Genomic DNA, 12,676 nt, shown 5'->3' on the forward strand with positions numbered 1-12,676 from the left:
GTAATTTCTACGTCTCAAATAGCTTACTTCTAGCCAAAATCCTGTTTATGTTCCTACCTTACACCTTTTGGGATCTTTTATTTTTTATTTGGTATTTTTAGGTATTACCAGAAAAAAAAAATTGTGTATTTCTTCTTTATCTTCAGTAAGTATTTTAAATAGTTAATAAACCATCCTGGGTTTACAGCTGAACTCTTTAGAGCTACCCAGTTCAACTGCTTCTAAGACATTCTTTTTAGCACATGTGTGTGCTAAGACAAGATTAAGTTTACACAGACTTTTTTTTAATTGATTGGTTTGCATTTCTTAGTAATTTACATTTACAACTATTTGTCACAGTTTTACCAAAATGTCCCTATCTTTGTTGTTCACCAAGAACTACTTTTAAATTATAAAATCCTATGGTTTGCAGATAATATGTGAACAGTATGTTTGAAACAGAAATTGTGTTGGCTATAGAACAGAACACCAGCCATTTAGCTTGAGACATCTCATACACTGTGTGGAGTGTTTCTATTATTAAAGATGAGAAAAAGGGGGTAGTCCTTGTGATGAGCTGAATTATTACTGAATCAGAAGTTTCTGTTATTTACAGCCATGAAGGTCAGGGGGGTTTATCTGCAATGCCTTTGTCAAGGAATAGAAGTTTAAATGTGTCAGCTGTAGTGTCAGCCATGGGATGTCGGTTGCCAAACATGCACATATCAAATACAACATCAACACTTTATACTCCATCCTTCATTAAATGCTTTAGGATTTAATGAAATCACATGTGGTATCTGGTATAACAGCACAGCTTGTTCTTATGGATTTATGTGCTGGAGAGAAGCAAACAGAATTACTCTATCAGTGAATTATCTACCATTAGTTTGTCTAAAAGGCTCTTCACAAGCTGTTCTTTTCACTCTTGCTTGTTGCAATAACAATTTTCTTTATGTCTGACATTACTTTCTTTTTATGTGGTTCCTGAAAAAAAAAAGTCAGAACAAATCTTGCAAGGTTATCAGCTCTTTCTTTGCTTAGCCTGTAGTTCAGTTTTATCTTTTCCCAGAAAGATCAAACTTGTTGAGACTAGTTTGTTAATTCCCAGATGTAGCACAGCCTAATCCCCGAGGTTTGTGCAGGAATGTGCTAGTTCTCCATTCCCTTAATTCTTCTAATGAAAAATAAATGTATCCAATGTCATCTTGGTGAAAACTAATGGTTGTTCTTTTCAGTCATCTATAAATGTTGAAAACGAGACAACCTTCTACAAGATGAGCTCTTTGGAATACTTACCATTTTTTTCCCACGTATTTGTGTGATTCCTTGCTGCAGATGGCTCTAGGCATAACCACAATGTCAATACAGTTCATGTCTTGTTTTTCTTAGTTAGTGTGTGCATGCAGTTACACAGCCTTGCAGGTTAGGAACCAAAATACATTGCACATCAGCGATTTCAATTTGATCCTAAATGTTTTGAAGAAAGCTGCTTCTCCATTCAAAGAATACTGAGGAGCCCTTCAGGAGAAGGAAAACTCCTAAACAGTTGCAGTAAATGACTAAGTTTGTCAAACTGTTTTTAATGCAAAACTGGGAACTGCTTTTTCCCCAGTGTAAAGTAGGTATCAGGTTTGTAACATAAAGGCGGCCTAGCAAAGATTTAATTAAATGGTAGCAAAATACTTTGGAGTTTCAGCAGTAGAAAGCAGCACAACTAAATGTAAGTGAATTGCTAATTTTGTTAAATAACACTGCAAGATATACAAAAATAATAAAGAAAAATAGATACTTTCCTACTGTTTCTTTTTAAGTGTTACTGTCTATTACCAGAAGCTAGATCATTTTTTTGGAAGAAATATTAGTAAGGTAAATTTTTATTAGTATGTCCAAAATCAAGAGACAATATTGACTTTTGGAAGATTCAGAAAATATCAGGTTTTTAAAACTATATCTGTAGACTGGGATAAGGACATTTAAGATACTGTTTATTAGTATAGAGAGATTAATACTAAGGATAATCTTTTTAAAGAAAATATAATTGATATCTCTAGTAGTCAAAACAAAAACAGGTCCTTTTACAAAGTATTATAAATAAAGTATTTCATAATATCTCTTGAATTTGCCTTTTCTCTTTTAAGTAATGGAGAACTACTATTCTGCCATTACAAAGAAGTAGCCAGCAATTCACAGTATATTTTAATTCCAACTTTGTTCTAACCCTGATTTTATCAGTCACTGGAAACTATGAAATTTCCCCTATTTAGTCTAAAATGAAAGATGTTACTTTTGGGAGAGAAGGGAATAGCTTCAGGCTAATTCATTTCAATCAGCTTTTAATTATTCTAGTACGATAAGTATTTCTGCCTGTATGTACGTAAAAATTTTATAATTTGAAACAACTGGAACTAGCTTGGCTTGTGGCCTGATCTTGCAATTGGTTATACACCAAATCTATTGTACTGCTTCTCTGGGACTGTTCACATGTGTTAGAATTAATGAGATTGAGTTCTTATTTTGTCATTCTCAAAGAAATCTCCTAAGGTACGAGCCAAGTTTGTAGCCAACTGGCTTGCTGTGCTTAAATATTTGAAATTAAAAATATTTTAAATTATCATATGTAGTTTTAGATGGATTAACCTTAAAACTGGAACAGTTTCCCTGTTATTATTTATTATTATTCTTCCAGCAGTTCCTGGCAACACTTGCAAAGTTGTTATTGTGTTAGGTGTACAAAAAACAGGCCAAATGATAGATTGCTCCCCAAAGAATTAACACTTCTTGTTATTTCACCAGTTTAGATTTGCTGAGGATCATAGGGTTGCAGAGGTTAGGAACAGACCTCTGGATGTCTCTAGTCCAACACCGCGGTGAAACATGGCCAGTTGAGGTCAGATTGCTCAGGACTTTGTCCAGTCAAGTTCTGGATCTCTGAGGTTGGAGACTTCATGACCTCTGGGCACTTGTTCCACTGCTTCATCACCCTTTGGTGAAAAAGCTTGTCCTAATACTGGAATTTCCCGTGTTCCAGTCTGTGCTTGTTGTCTCTAGCCCTATCCCTGTGCATCTTCAAGAAGACTCTGGCTTCCTTTTCTCTCTACCCACCTATTAAATTCCTGCAGACAGCAATAAAATCTCCCCTTAGCCATGAGTTTTTAAGGCTGAACAATCCTGCTTCTCCCAGCCTCCTCTTGTCTCTGGTCACCTGATTGTCCTGGTCTCTGGTTACCTGACTGTCTTGATGACCTTCCATTGCAGCATGCTGTGGAATGTCAGTGTCTTACTTGTGCCAGAGATCCCAAAACTAGATATGATGCTACAGATTTGGTCTTGTGAATGCCAAGCAGAGGACCCAGAACATCTCCACGAAAGTGGCTGTGTAAGCCATAGGATGCCCCAAATGCACCACACTTAGGAACAATTGGCAAATGTTCATATGCTGGGATCATTCTCACTTTTAGGCAGTGTAAACTAGTACTGCTGTTGAAAGAAGTTCATTGTTTTGGATTAACTTTTGGTGGTGGTGTGGTACTGGGGGTGGTGTTAATTTTAACACAGATCTGCCTTGACATCCAGTTTGTTTCCAGGCCACACAAATGGCTGTGCTGGCACAGGAGAATGGGCCATGTTGACAGGAGTGGAAGGGAAAAATCAGGGCCATTTTTTTTTTCTGTAGCAGTTCTGGTTTGTGTCAACTTACCATGACTAGACTCTGCAGTATAAAGAGAGATGGAGTGTTAACTAAGATTAGTGAGAACTGTGGCCAACAATCTTCATATCAATGAAATTAAAAGCTTTAGTTAAATTTTTCTACCACTCTTGTAAACAAAATTGTGAAAATTCTGTGTAGATTAGTTATATAATATCCATCATAGGTTTATTCTGACAGCAGTTGTGTGGAATGTTGTCTTGCTTTATTAGGTCCATTTGACTGAGTAGTTTTATGAGACTAGTTGCAGAAAAACAAAATTCTTAATTTGCTGCTCTTTTGTACAGTATATGGCAAATGTCCACATTGGGCTTTTAGTATTGTTATTTAATTTTTTCTTTACATAACCATTAGTTATTTCCTTCAATTGTACCACAGTTTGTTTTTTAAATAAGATTCTGCTGAAGGGAGGAACTTAAAATTTCACCATAGTATTTAGCATCAGTTGACATTTATCTCAATCTCTAATTATTGGCACAGAATCTGTCTGGCTTCTGCTACTTTTATGATTCTTACAGCTTGTTCCAGTGTTTTTTAGTTTTACCATCCTGCTGTAGATGAGTTAGATGATAGTGGTTTCAAGCAGCCGAAGATCTACTTTTATACAGACTCTGTCTGTTCAAAAAAATTTTATTTATTGGTATAAGCAGTGTAAAGATGAAAAGAAAGATTTCTGCAAAACCTTTCACATATCAGTCCCGGAACAGTTCTTTCTCTACTCAAGCAAAAAATCCTGTTGACTTGGGATATAGGAAGCACAAAGAGGAGTACAGTCTTAATGCTAAGCATACAGGATGTGCATTTCATTAGGAAGAATATTGTATTTAAATACTTCATTTACTTTACTCATGAACTACAGAAGTATACCAGGTAAGTAAACCCATATTAGGTTTACTGTTTCTCTGCCAAAACCAAATCCACTTTCATCCTGGAGACTGCAGCATAGGTAGAATGTTTGGAATTATTGCCCTTCATAAAGTACACTGCTTCCCAGTTTCATTCAAGGATTTGTGTTAATCCATTTTTATTCTTGTAACATGATGTACTAGGTGTTTTGAATACAGGAATGCTTAATTCCTGCTCCAGAGATCTCAAAATTCATGAAGAGACACAGACTCTTTAAATGCCTGAATAGATTATGTATATATTTTAATACTATTTATCATCTATCCTTAGTTACTCCAAAAACATTATTGGTGTATTAACTCCTTGCAAACCTTGCAAAAAGATACGTTCAAAAGGTTTTGAGATACATTTTGAAAACTAGTTTTCTTATTTTTAAATACTTTTATAGCCTTTTAAAGACTGAAATATGTTTAATTTGCTTAAATAGTTCATACTGCAAGAGAAGTTTGAGTAGCATGGTGACATGCCAGAGAGAAAATTGGATAGGTTTAGGTGCCTTCTTATAATTTAAAGCTTAGTATATTCTTGTCTGGGATCAGTGTGGTTAAAAAAAGTAGTTTTAAATTCTATGTACATGTTAACCACACCTTGCCCTTGCAACCCACGAGTTTACCCATCAAGTCCTGCCACAGCAGCCTCCCTCTCATAGTGATCAGATCAACAATGCTAGAAATCATTGTGCATTTGTCTAAGTAGGGACTGCAGAACTTAGTCATAGAAGTTTGAAAATTAAAACCAGTAAGTCCTCTGCTAGTGATATGATAAACTCTAGGGAGTGTGTTGGCACAATCTGGCCCTTCAGAGCCTAAGGGTGGCTGCTCTCGCCTGGGTCAGGCTGAAACTCAGGAAATGACAGTGGTGAGCAGGCACTGACTCACAGCTGGGGGCGGTTTGCTTGTAGATGGCTGTAGTAGTTCCTGTCCCCAGCTGTCTGCTCTCCCTCTCTTTACTACAGGCATGGCCTGTGCTCCATGAAGCAGTTGTTTAATCACTGTAGTTTACGGTTTGTTACATCAAGAAGTATGTGCACTGAATTCAAATTTCAGTCAGGCAGAGGAAGGTAGTTTGAAACATTTCAGCAGCTGTTTCCCAAGAAGTTGAGCTGCTCGTGTAGCAGAGGTCAGGAGATTAGCTACTGAAGAGGTTCCAAAGTAAGTTTTCCACTGAAAATAAGCCCTAAGAGTGTGGAAGTTATGTTCAGCTACAAGGCAGCTATCTGGAAATACTTCAAACTGCATTCTTCAGGATCCAGCAGCAACCTTGTAGTAAGACAAAATTTAGTAAAGACAGATAAATTTTAGGTATTCTCATCAAAAAATGTATATAAAACTAAACAAAGTGGTCAAAATTGAGCAATTTTTTTTTTCCTTAAAGAGAATTTCCCCTTCTGGTTTAACACTGAGAATTTTAAAAAGTATTTAAAAAGTTTCTCACTTGGAGATAAATATCCCTCAACAGTAGTGACCAAGTTGCCTTGTAACATTTTTCACATTAGACCACAAAGTGCTTTTGCCAAGACTGTGTCATTGTGTCCATTTCACAGATATAAAAACTGAGGCATGTGGGAGAAATGTGATTTTACTAAGGGTTGTATGCCAGGTAAGTTGTAGAAGCTGAAACAGAACCCGTGCCTCCTGCATCTCTGCATAGGCTGCTCTCCATTAGTCTGCTGCACCTGAAATGCATGCTGGTTTCCAATGAGTAGCAAGACATATTCAAATAACAGCATAGAAAGTGGTTTCATGATCATCCTACAATACACATTTTAAAAAGATATTAAATACTGTTTTCAAGTGCAACTGTTGTCCAAAAATGAATGCTGTCAGATTATGATTTTCATTTGCGTGGGTTGTTTTCCAGGCAGAAATTTTAACGGGCATCCCAGTTGGCAACCTTGAAGATGCTGAAAAGGTGGGACGCATGCTGTTAGAAAGAGGGTGTAAGCTTGTAATTGTTACTCTTGGAGCAGAAGGCTGCATGATGATATCAGTAGAAGAACCCATTCCAAAGCACGTTCCTGCTGGGAAGGTCAGGGCTGTGGACACTACGGTACGTTTTTGTGGTTTAACTGTCTTGCTTTGGAAAAGACTGCTTAAGCACTAAGGGAAAGCAATGAGTAATCAGCCAAATCTTTGGGCACTAGCACAAAGGCTAATTTATGATGTGAAATTGATATCTTGCTTCCAGCCTCTCATGTATTAAGTGTCAGTTCACTTGAGTTTTATAGTCTGTATTTTAGATGAGCTAGAATTATACATACTGATGGTGTCTTTATGTCCCTCCTTTACTGAAGTAAGTACCTGTCTCTGACTGTAATGTCTGATGCCAGTGGCTTGAGCTGCAGTCCTATTTTTTCACCTTTGCCCAGTCAAATACTTGGTCAGAGGCATTTTAGTCTTTGACATTAGGTACTTTTTTTTAATTTCCTGCTCAGAACTAAATGATAGATACAGATAAAAACAGGACAGGCAATAGTTAAGATAACATTACTATGAAAACCTTACCACATTGCACATATGGGGCTACTTTGTGTTCCTAGTATTATCTGACATAAATCCAAAATAATTCCAGTGGAGTTACTGAGAGCAGCACAGGTCACGTTGTATGTACTAACTATACATTTAAATGCCTGTTATAATAACGTCATATTACATATGTTCTGTTACAATAGTTCATTAAAATCCTGGAGATTTTACCATCTGGTGCATTCCATATCTGAATTGCATTAATAATGACTAGTTCTTGTAGCATGTTTTTTATCCATGGACCTCATACTGATTCACAAAGAAGAAAGGCAACTGCATAAAAGATGAGGAAACAGAGGCATAAGAGACCAAAATTACCTAGATCAGTAGCATGCAGTGGCAGAGCCAAGAGTAAAGTCACTTCATCTCAACCAGAAGATCACTCATAGATTTGAACTGTGATATGCTAATGCCGTGGAAAGCGTTGTTTCATTTTAAATATGATAGTTTTCAATTTAATTGTGAAATAGAGATACTATGGCTTTATTTTCCTCTTTTGCCCTTCTGTCATTTAGAAGTTTGACTTCGAGTTAGTGCTAATTTTGGAATGTCTTCAAGTTCTAGTTAAGGGAGGGAGGTATCACTGTAGTGTACTGTGCATAAGGTTCTTGGTAGGGCGCTACAGATGCCAAACAGCCTCTGCTTGCTTTTAGCCTAGAATTAGAAGTGCCAAGGGAGTAAAAGGCACAGCTCCTAAAGCTGCCCAGAGGCAGGATTTATTAGCTTGGGAGCAACATCTTGTGAAGCTGGCAGTACGGCTTCTTGCTCTGAGTTGGTAAATCCACTAATTCTATCAAAGCTGAGCTTTAGAGTTTTCTTCTACATCACACAGAAGTGATGAAGAAGTAACATGAGTGATCTCCTTCTTCAAAAGAAGAAAATTGCTGCCAGATCAGCTATTGTTTCATATCTTAAGATATTTGCTGTTCTTGGAATAAAACAGCAATTCTGAAACCACACACTGTGGATGAAAAAGTGCTTTTTATCTTGCCTAGCAGTTCAGAGTTTCATGACTGAACTAATTTAATGCTCCTCATTTTCTATTTTTTTCTTTTTCTTTTCTTTTTTTTTTTTTTTTTAATTTAACTTTTAATAAAGGCATTTTCTTTGAGTGTACTAAATCCTTGCCCTGCCTCCTTGTGGCCAACAGGTTATTGGCTTTCAGATAGCAGAGGATTTTCACAGTTAATTTTGTTAATCTACTTAAATACCAGTGGGCTGTTTTCAGTAAAACAGCTGTGCTCAGTTTATTCTTGCAGACTGAATGAAAAAATATGTGTTGGCCTTCCATTATAAAAGTCTTAAAGTGCTTAGCCTGATTATGACTTTTCTGAAAGCAAGTGGTTTTAAAGCAACCCTTACAAACACTTAGCAAAATAATGTCATCCTCAACTAACCTGGATAGCTCTATTATTAAAATAAATACTAAACATTCTAGTAGGACATGTTGCTCTCTTCAGGGGCATCTCTCTGCAGTAGATCCTTCCTTGGGGGAAGGAGCAAGCTGTGAGGTGGCTTACCAAGTAGCTACTTATCCACAGAGTATTCAGAGCTGTTCAAGTATATGCTCTTAGCATGGCATTTGATAATAAAAAAAAAGTTGCTACCTTAAACTGCCCTGACTTCAGCATCTTGAAGGACCAGGCACAGTCACATCTGGCTATGTGATGTGTCGATATTGTTTACATCTGCAGAAAATAAAGTTATTGCCAGACAAAGAGGTAAATGGTGTGTATACCCTATCGTAGCATTTGCAAAAAGTTACAGAAATTAAATTAAAACAGAATTTGCCATTTGGGAGATATACATGTAAGATAAAAAATGAGCTTCAAAGGCCTCTTTCATTGTATAAATTTTTCCATAGCTGCTACCACTGCAGCACTGCCCACAGTCCTCTCCGCAGCAGTGCAGCTTCAATACTTACTCCTGGTCATTTCTGCAATTTTGAGAATTTTTGAACAAGAAAATGCCTGGGTAGGTACAGCCACAAAGATTAAAAATTTGAGTTCCTTGCCCCAGTCTGTGTGGTCCCCATTCTCCAGGTCCACAGGTTCATCAGGGGCACTAAGGGTTGATAGACCATAGAGCCTGGCTCTTCTTCCCAGCCCTAGAGATGGTTAAGCTAAGCGTTTATTGGCAGAATGCTGGGGAAAGCTGGCTCCATCTCCCACTCTGTGGTAGAACATGAATCTTCAAGACTTAAAATCTGGCATTTTTCACCCACACTAAATCAATACTATAAAGGGGGGAAAAAAGGCCTGTTGATTCTTTTTTTTAGCACTAATTATCTTTATGTGGGCTTTAGTAATGTATGCAATGCTTCCCATGACTGTTAGCAGAGCTCTCCATACACAGTCCAAAACATGTAGAGCACGAATAGCCGTTCAGAGGGAAGTTTTGCAAGACATGGTATTGTAAAGCTGAAACATCTGTTTCTCCTCTTATAGCTTAATAGTGCAACAAGCTTTTGTTAAGAAAATTAACTTTCCCTTCATTTTACTAGTTTCTGCTAGCTATTTCCTATATGCAAATTTTGAATAAACAGAAAAATAAGTGAATTATTGGAAAATCATCCTTGAATTCTCTGGATGACAGAAAGATCTAATTAATCCCACTGGCCATATCAATTTATATTTGAAACAGATGCTGTACATGAGACATTTGACACATAATAAAGTACTAACATAAGACAGGTATATATTATAATCTATTTTCATTACTTTAAATAGTTGCTTTTAAATGTACTTGACTACACTGAGTTAAGTATATGCATTTACTTTATTTTAGGAAGAAGCTATTTCCACTCTAGGTGAAAATAGTACATGAAGCTGCATTAAAATAGCAGTGAAGGATAATTATATAATTCCATTTATATGACACTTCTTCTGTTGGTAGCAGAAGGTTTCACAAACCATTCACAAATTTGATAAGCATTTCATAGAAAACAATAATATCACGTACGCTCATTTTGCAGTTGCATGTGTGTGTGTGAAGCAGTTTGCCTGCTGCTGAAGCAGAAGCACAGCTGAGGTGGAACATGGCAGATGCTCACAAACAGCTGTGGGACATGACATCATGTCAAAACTGTACTTGAGGTGAAGGGGATGATCTGTGTGATGAGCCACATGATGATCCTGCTGCAGTAGCCCTGAACACACTGTCTTGGCAGTGACATACACTGATGAGAGAGAGTGTCTGATGGGAGAGAAGGCCACAACATCACCCATATCAGAGAACAAAGCTCTGCTCCTTTTGCCCCTTCGCCCTCGCTCTCCCCCTCTGCTTCTGACAATCACGCAAAGTGTAATTTACAGCACTATTTACATCTATTTACATTTACTAATTATATTCCATTGAAACTGCCAAGGAAAATTTGTCAGAAGAATGTAATTACTCAAAGCTGGAATTTGGCCAGCAGTGAGATTAGTTCCCTTCCATTTTGCAAAAAAGCACTATGGGATCATATGGAGCTGAGCACTTCAGGTGACAGCTAGGGACCAAGTCAAGCACCTGAGGTACTGCCAGAGGCCTGCCTAGGGCTTGATGTGTGCAGGTGGGTTTTGCAGAGGTATTTGGCCTGTCTGAAGCTCCACATTTGGAACTTGGATCTGGGATTCAGAGGGTCATCCGTGCCAGGCCTTTTTTGGAAGTGGGGCAGTCTGGCAGTTGGTGGCTATGGCAGGCTGTAACGTGTCTGCTGGCTCTGTGACTTTGCTCTGTGGTTGCTGCTTGCAGTTGAAGTTGGGGTGTCCTGTCTAGGATCCGTGCTTCAAATCAGAGAGATGGCAGTGGCAGAATCTCCCCTGCATTAGTGGAAAATGGGTTGCTCTCTGACTAAGCAAGCCAGAGCTGCCCTGCTGTCACTCCCCTATTTCAGGGTTACAGGATGGAGATCAGTTTGGGGAGAGAGGTAATCTAGGATTAGTTTTTGTAACCTGTGTTGCTCCAGAGCCCAGTTTGGATCAAGATGCTGAATATATACTTGCATCAGTTAGGGTGACTTTCTAATTTTTGTTCCATCTGCATATCTGGCTTCAGCATGGATGTATTTTCTGGAAAGGCAAATGTACACACTTGGGTACACAATATTTAAATGAAAATTTAGAATCCCCTTTCACAATGATGCCCCTAGTAATAACAGAAGTCCATGGTCTCCCTTTTAAATCTCACAGAGAACCCAGAATGTTTAATTTCACAGTATTTCTAAGCACAGCCATTAAATTTACCATATAATTTCTTATAGTATCAGCATTTTCTGGTTGTACTTTTCAACTATAGAGAGTGCACAACCTGCTGAGGGAAGCTAAGGGGATCACAGGTTGAGGTACCATACTTATGAAAGGAAACTCATTGAGGAGACAGGATAATATTCAAAATTTAATCTATTCAGTTGTGCCTGAAATTTGTCATGAGTGTATGATTTAGTCTATATAGTTCTTCACTGTACTATATTCTCAGAGACAGACAATACATGCTATCTGTCATAATCATAAATGTTATTATTTTTTATGTCAGTTCTGCAAAAGAAAAGTTCATTGTTACAATATGAATTGTCATCAGATGTTTTGTGTTTGAATATTGTTGTTTCCTTCAGAATTCTTACTACAATATATTAGATCTGTCTCTATTACTAGGGGAGAGAATTATGAAGGGCCTCTTTAAGCAGTAGACTACTCACTGAGCAGCTTTGTATTGAACTCCGAAGATGTTACACAACCTTTGTTTTAATAAAGCCTCATATAAGTGTATAGCTATATAATTTTAGATATGTCACAGTATTCAGGCCTGTGCAGCAACTGTGGTCTAAAGAAGGCAGTGTGGTTTAGCAATTTGAACAAAGGACTGAGTAAGAGTTCCAAGGCTCTGCAAAAGACTTGCTGTAAATCCTTGGGAGAGCTACTTGTCTTCTTTGTATCCCAATTTATCTGTCCATAAATTGGAGCTGCTATTAATGTGTTGCATATAATCCATGAGAAGTCTGTTAGAGATCAGAACAGGATCTGGGAGGCCTTTTTCCCAGGCTTGTCATATAACCTCAGGCCAGTTGTGCTTCTCTGGGGGCTTTGCAAACTCATTGAAGTGCTTCTGCTTGAAGTTGCGAGGTCTTGTCTGTAAAAATATGGTTTACACTAAAAATTCTCTGACTTAGCTGTATCTTCTTGTTTGGAGGAAGCCTGAGCCAGAGGAGTGAAGTGGACACTGAAATAAAGCCTTAGAATATAAATAAATCCAAAACAGTCCTCCTAATAACAGCAATTCTTTGTCTCCTGACTTTGTGGCCTAACGTCTGAGGCTCAAGGGGATATAAATACAACACTCTGTGCAATGACTAATTACTCAAAATTCTGTGCATCAGCAGAAGTGGGACTTGTGGTTGACTCTAATATTATCAAATGCCTTTGCTATTTAATAATCTTGTAGCCGTACATTATTTAGCATGCCGTTTGCACAAAGAACAGTGATTTTATTTCAGCTATCTCCCAACAAAGTAAAAATGCAGCTGGTAGTAAATGAAGCATTTGGCAGACAATGTGTCTGATGTACAGTTCTCTAACTC

The 12,676-nt window shown here is 37.7% G+C and overlaps 1 protein-coding gene across 1 annotated transcript in view; it reads left to right on the forward strand.

The window, feature by feature from the left end:
- RBKS (ribokinase) overlaps positions 1-12,676 on the forward strand; it is a 51,888-nt gene that overhangs the window by 23,905 nt on the left and 15,307 nt on the right. Inside the window, exon 7 of the mRNA XM_029965103.1 lies at positions 6,455-6,643. Within this exon, the coding sequence (XP_029820963.1) occupies positions 6,455-6,643 (189 nt within the window). The remainder of the gene's footprint in view (positions 1-6,454; positions 6,644-12,676) is intronic.

This window comes from Manacus vitellinus, unplaced genomic scaffold, assembly GCF_001715985.3.
Source record: "Manacus vitellinus isolate BGI_N305 unplaced genomic scaffold, ASM171598v3 scaffold_8_pilon, whole genome shotgun sequence".
Lineage (NCBI taxonomy): Eukaryota > Metazoa > Chordata > Aves > Passeriformes > Pipridae > Manacus > Manacus vitellinus.